At 34.1% G+C, this 5,000-nt stretch overlaps 1 protein-coding gene across 4 annotated transcripts in view; it reads right to left on the reverse strand.

Moving 5' to 3' along the window:
* Nucleotides 1–5,000, reverse strand: part of LOC137620526 (uncharacterized) — a 55,222-nt gene that overhangs the window by 32,240 nt on the left and 17,982 nt on the right. Inside the window, exon 11 of one of the 4 annotated variants that reach the window (XM_068350719.1) lies at nt 3,264–4,583. The exons of the other annotated variants lie outside the window; for them this stretch is intronic. Coding sequence (XP_068206820.1) covers nt 4,535–4,583 — 49 coding nt within the window. The 3' untranslated portion in view covers nt 3,264–4,534. Of the gene's footprint in view, nt 1–3,263; nt 4,584–5,000 lie in introns of those variants that run through there. 4 annotated transcript variants of the gene reach the window in all.

Genomic DNA, 5,000 nt, shown 5'->3' on the forward strand with positions numbered 1-5,000 from the left:
ATCCACAAACCTTATGCTTTTGTGGCTGACTTCACCTCTTCGAACCGTTTGAAAAGCTGGTTCGACAACCGAGTATGACGAACCGTTCGACCGTATACTAACCAGATAATTCACTGTTAATTCATGCAACATAATGTGCATATACCTTATGTGATTTGAGTACGTTATGTGTATAACGAGCAATTAAAACAATATGAGTCTACGGTAAAGCAACAATGGATTTTACAAGAAGCAAACCATTAATATTTTCTTCATGTGCTTGAATCGAGCTTACGTCACACAATTGACCAAAGGAGCCATTCATAATAAAAAGTATATACACGCACCATATATATATATATATATATATATATATATATATATATATATATATATATATATATATATATATATATATATATATTCATATGTATAAATGTAAACATTTTGTACATTTATATAAAAAAGTGTATATATATATATATATATATATATATATATATATATATATATATATATATATATATATATATACACATTCATAAGTATAAATATAAACATTTTATAAATTTATATAAACATGTGTGTATATATACATACACATACATATAAACACATAAATTATGTATATAATCTATCTATATTCAAATATGTATATGCATACTACCCCTACACTCCAAAGACATGATGGCCCACGGGAATCAGGGGTGCCACACCAAGACCGTCGTCGTATACTATCCCCTGGCAAAGCTAATTGTCAAAGCTCGCAGGGAGAGCAATTATGGCAGGCTCATAAAACTGAAGATATAAGCATCGCTCTTTAAAGACCAGCATTGAATAAGAGCCTAATTTAGGGCTGCGGTGGTTTATTGGAAACGTCCCTGCCTGACGTTCTTTTGGGCGGGAGATCGAGTCACGTTCAAACTCTATGCTTTATTGTAGTGTCTGCAACCTTACCACCCTTGTAAGCTACCGATGGGGTGCTTTGGGGCAGCCTATAGGTCTACCTGCTGAGTCATCAACAGCCACTGCCTGGCCCTTCCTGGTCCTAGCTTGAGTGGAGAGGGGGCTTGAGTTCTGATCACATGGATAAATGGTCAGTCTTTAGGGCAATGTTAAAGGCCCTTTCCTCTGCCATTCATGATCAGGCTTTAAGCCTTTAAACTGACCCTCTCCGGTCCTACTGGCCCTAACTTGGGTGGAGAAAGGGCTAGGGCACTGATCACATGTACAATGGTCAGTATCTCGGTAATTGACGCTGTTCCTTGCCTCTGACATTCATGATCGTCCTTTAAGCCTTAAATCTTTAAACTGCACGCTCCTATCCATGCAGATAGCGTGCACGCAGTAAAGTGGGTGATGATGGGCTTGGGCAGGATTTATTATAGTAAATAGGGGAGGGATGCCCTTCAACATAAAAAATCCTGCATTCTTCTGCCCCTACATGGTACGGACAGCTGAAAGGTCTGTAATGGTACCTCATGAAAACATAAAAAAATGCATAAGCCGACGTATGGTTTGTATAGTACACTTAATCGAGATTGCAAGAGATTTCATAACAAAATACGTGAAATAGAAAGTTAATTCTTGAAAATAACGTAAATTTACATATACTGACTTGAATAAAAAATACAATGAAATGAACAACGAAAGTCTTATGCAATTTACATACAATTGCTTAAACTTACAAGAGAGGAACTCCCCTTACGTGCTGGCTTTACAACTCTTAAATAAAAAAATGAAATACATGAATGAAATACTCTACACTAGACCAGTTTCATCAGTATATATATATATATATATATATATATATATATATATATATATATATATATATATATTTACTGATTCATTTTCTTTACTTTATCATCTGGCGTATTATCTCGGAGCAAATACCTCTAGAATGTGTTAGAATTCGTGCCATCAGCAAACTCTCTGAGGTAATGTTTGCTAACCCCACCCCGGTAACCACCCATCCTAATGTAAACAATTACCAACTTTCAGGACTATAAATAATGGGTTTGGTTTGTTATGAATCGAACATGATTCCTTTCGCTTCTCAAGTATTACTTAATAATTGTTAAAAAAAAAACTCATTACACACACACACACACACACACACACACACACACATATATATATATATATATATATATACACATACATATATATATATATATATATATATATATATATATATATATATGCATATATATATATTATGTATATATAAGTTTGTGCATAATGACGTATATCGTCAATTTTACAAAATCATTGGATATGTAACTTAAAGGCTTCGAAATACGAAAGAAAATATCACCCTGTGTTACTGTTAATCTGATATATCACCTAATTTTGTTTGTGTGTAAGTACATGCTTCTCTTTATAACCAGTAATTTTCCTTTATCAAAGTGTGGCTTAAAATAAAAGCAATGAAACCGACAATGCCACATTTAACCCTTTTAGTGAATCAGGGATGGAACATTGGCATTTTCCTTTTTTTTTCTTTTTAAAGGATTAAATGTCACTCATGAATGGCAGAGGGAAAGGATAGTGACAATGCCATAGACTCAGAGACTGACTATATATAGCGACCAAGCCCTCCCTACCCAAACTAGGACCAGGGAGGGCCAGGCAATAGCTACTGATGACTCGGCAGGTAGATAAATAGGCTCCCCTAAATACCCCCATCCTTGGCTCACAAGGATGTTGAGGTTTGCAGACACTACATGAAACTATCGCCGTTAAGCGGATCTTGAAACCCAGTCCAGCATATCGCCAGGCACCTACGTTTCCAATAGACATTTATGCCCATGGAAGTAACAATTGATTTCTTGTCCAACTCTAATTCGCTTAAGAATTCCAAGTATATACCCTGGTCTTTTCCATTCTTTCCACATGGCCAAACTACGTCTAAATTAATTTCCAGCTTTTTATTCGACACACTGATCTTTTTATTTCAAATTCTTTGCAAATTCCTGCTTCCATCATTGATTAATTTATTCAGTGTTAACAGTTTCTCTCTTCCTTAATGTATGAATCAGAAACTTCCATTTTTTTTTTTATCATCCATTAATCATATCAAGTCACATCTTTCTGGTTTCTGTTTACAATGAAATCTCTTCTCGAGTAAATACATTAGATACAAGGTATTAAAAAGTTAGAAAAAAAGGATGAAGTGCAGAGATGCATCATAACCAGTTTTTTTTAAATAAAAACAACTTATTTTTTGTAAGAGCTTTTATTATGATACGAAAATAATTATTTGTATCATAGAATTTGCTAAACGAGGAACTTAAAACAGAATTCTAGTATACTCTTCAAAGTCTTTAGTACAAGACAAATCGAGTTACTATGGAAAAAGATCGAACACATATGGTCATCATGGAGAGGGAGGCGCTTACGAGAATAATTTCACTTTGAATTTTAACAAGTTAGATTCGGCAAACCATTAGAAAACTCAATCAATCTTATGTTCTGTATTAGGGGTCAAATTTGGTTACCTTTAGTATTTCTTTACGAAAATCTAGTTACCCACCACTAAAAAAATATATTTTGCTATAATCCAACCCAAAAGCCAATTTCTTGGATATCACTCAAAAGAAATTATTAGAAATGAAAAAAAAAAAAAAACTTTCAGCAAATACTGAGATCAATTAACTAAAGAGAGATTAATGAGTGATTGAATAAAATACCAGATGAAGTCATGATGAAAAGAAATAAAGAAACAGTTGGATAATTTAATAAATAAACTTTAAAAACCAAATCTAACGTGCATTTTGATGTGTAAAAGTATATCGTTTTAGAGACAAATCTCTACAAATACAACCAAAACAGTTTTTTTTATAAACCCCATTATTTTTCTCGTAATGAAGAGTAAAATCGTATGCTGTGATATTAACCAGAGTTTTAAAACTATTACTTGAAGATGCACTACACAATGCCCCTTCTAATAAAACTTCAATTAGGAACAACAACAACAACAACAGCAACAACAACAACAAATGGAGTCGTTTCTAGTCCACTGCTGGGCAAAGACCTCAGACATATCTTTATTCATGTCTGGGGTTTGATCCATTTTCATCACCACGCTGGCCACTGCACAACTAATATAGAATAAATACAACCCTCTATATACTTTAGTAGAACACCAGCTCCTTCTACTGTACAACAGAGAGAATATTTTTTTTTGCGTCAGTCAGTAAGGACGGATGTACCCTTTAATGCCCTTCTTTTAAAATTTTCTTTCCCCCAAAAAAACTCTTTATCTTTATTTCTCTGTAAAAAGGACATAAATGCTCTCCTTAGTTCATAGGGCAATCACCACCATAGCATCTCCAACTTCAGCTAATTCAAGGCCACAATTCCTTCAATACATAGTTTGTCATGACGTCTCTTGTCATCATAGTGTCCTCCGTCAAGTTCGAGATCCGGAAACTGCATCTTGTCCGTCCATGTCACTGATGTCAGTCACAAATAGAGACTCGGAAGACTCTAGGACCAAAGACTTCACTGTCTAAGTCAGAAACAGTCTTTCAGTCAAGACGCGACGTCATCAGGTCGATTTATGTTTTAACACCGACATCAAGGAGTTAATGATGTCTCTGAAATCGAAGAACAGGATTATCATCATAAGATTTCTTATCTTAGGAGAGGATAGGTCTGGATTTTCTCTTGTTTCTTTCTTTCTTTTCTTAAGGCTTGGGGTACATTTTAGTCCTCGAACAGAAAAAAAAGATGGTCATTAAGGAGATAACGGTCATACTTATGTCTGTTTTATCCTGGTAAGCCCTACCATTCAATTTTGATATAGGGAATATTTATTTTAATGATGTTACTCTTCTTAAAACATTTTATTTTTCCTTGTTTCCTTTCCTCACTGATCTATTTTCCCTGTTGGGGCCCCTGAGCTTATAGCATTCTGCTTTTCCAGCTAGGGTTATAGCTTAGCAAGTAGTAGTAGTAATAATAATAATAATAATAATAATAATAATAATAACAATAATAATAATAATAATAAT

The sequence above is a fragment of the Palaemon carinicauda genome, chromosome 27 (genome assembly GCF_036898095.1).
Source record: "Palaemon carinicauda isolate YSFRI2023 chromosome 27, ASM3689809v2, whole genome shotgun sequence".
NCBI classification, from domain to species: Eukaryota; Metazoa; Arthropoda; class Malacostraca; order Decapoda; family Palaemonidae; genus Palaemon; species Palaemon carinicauda.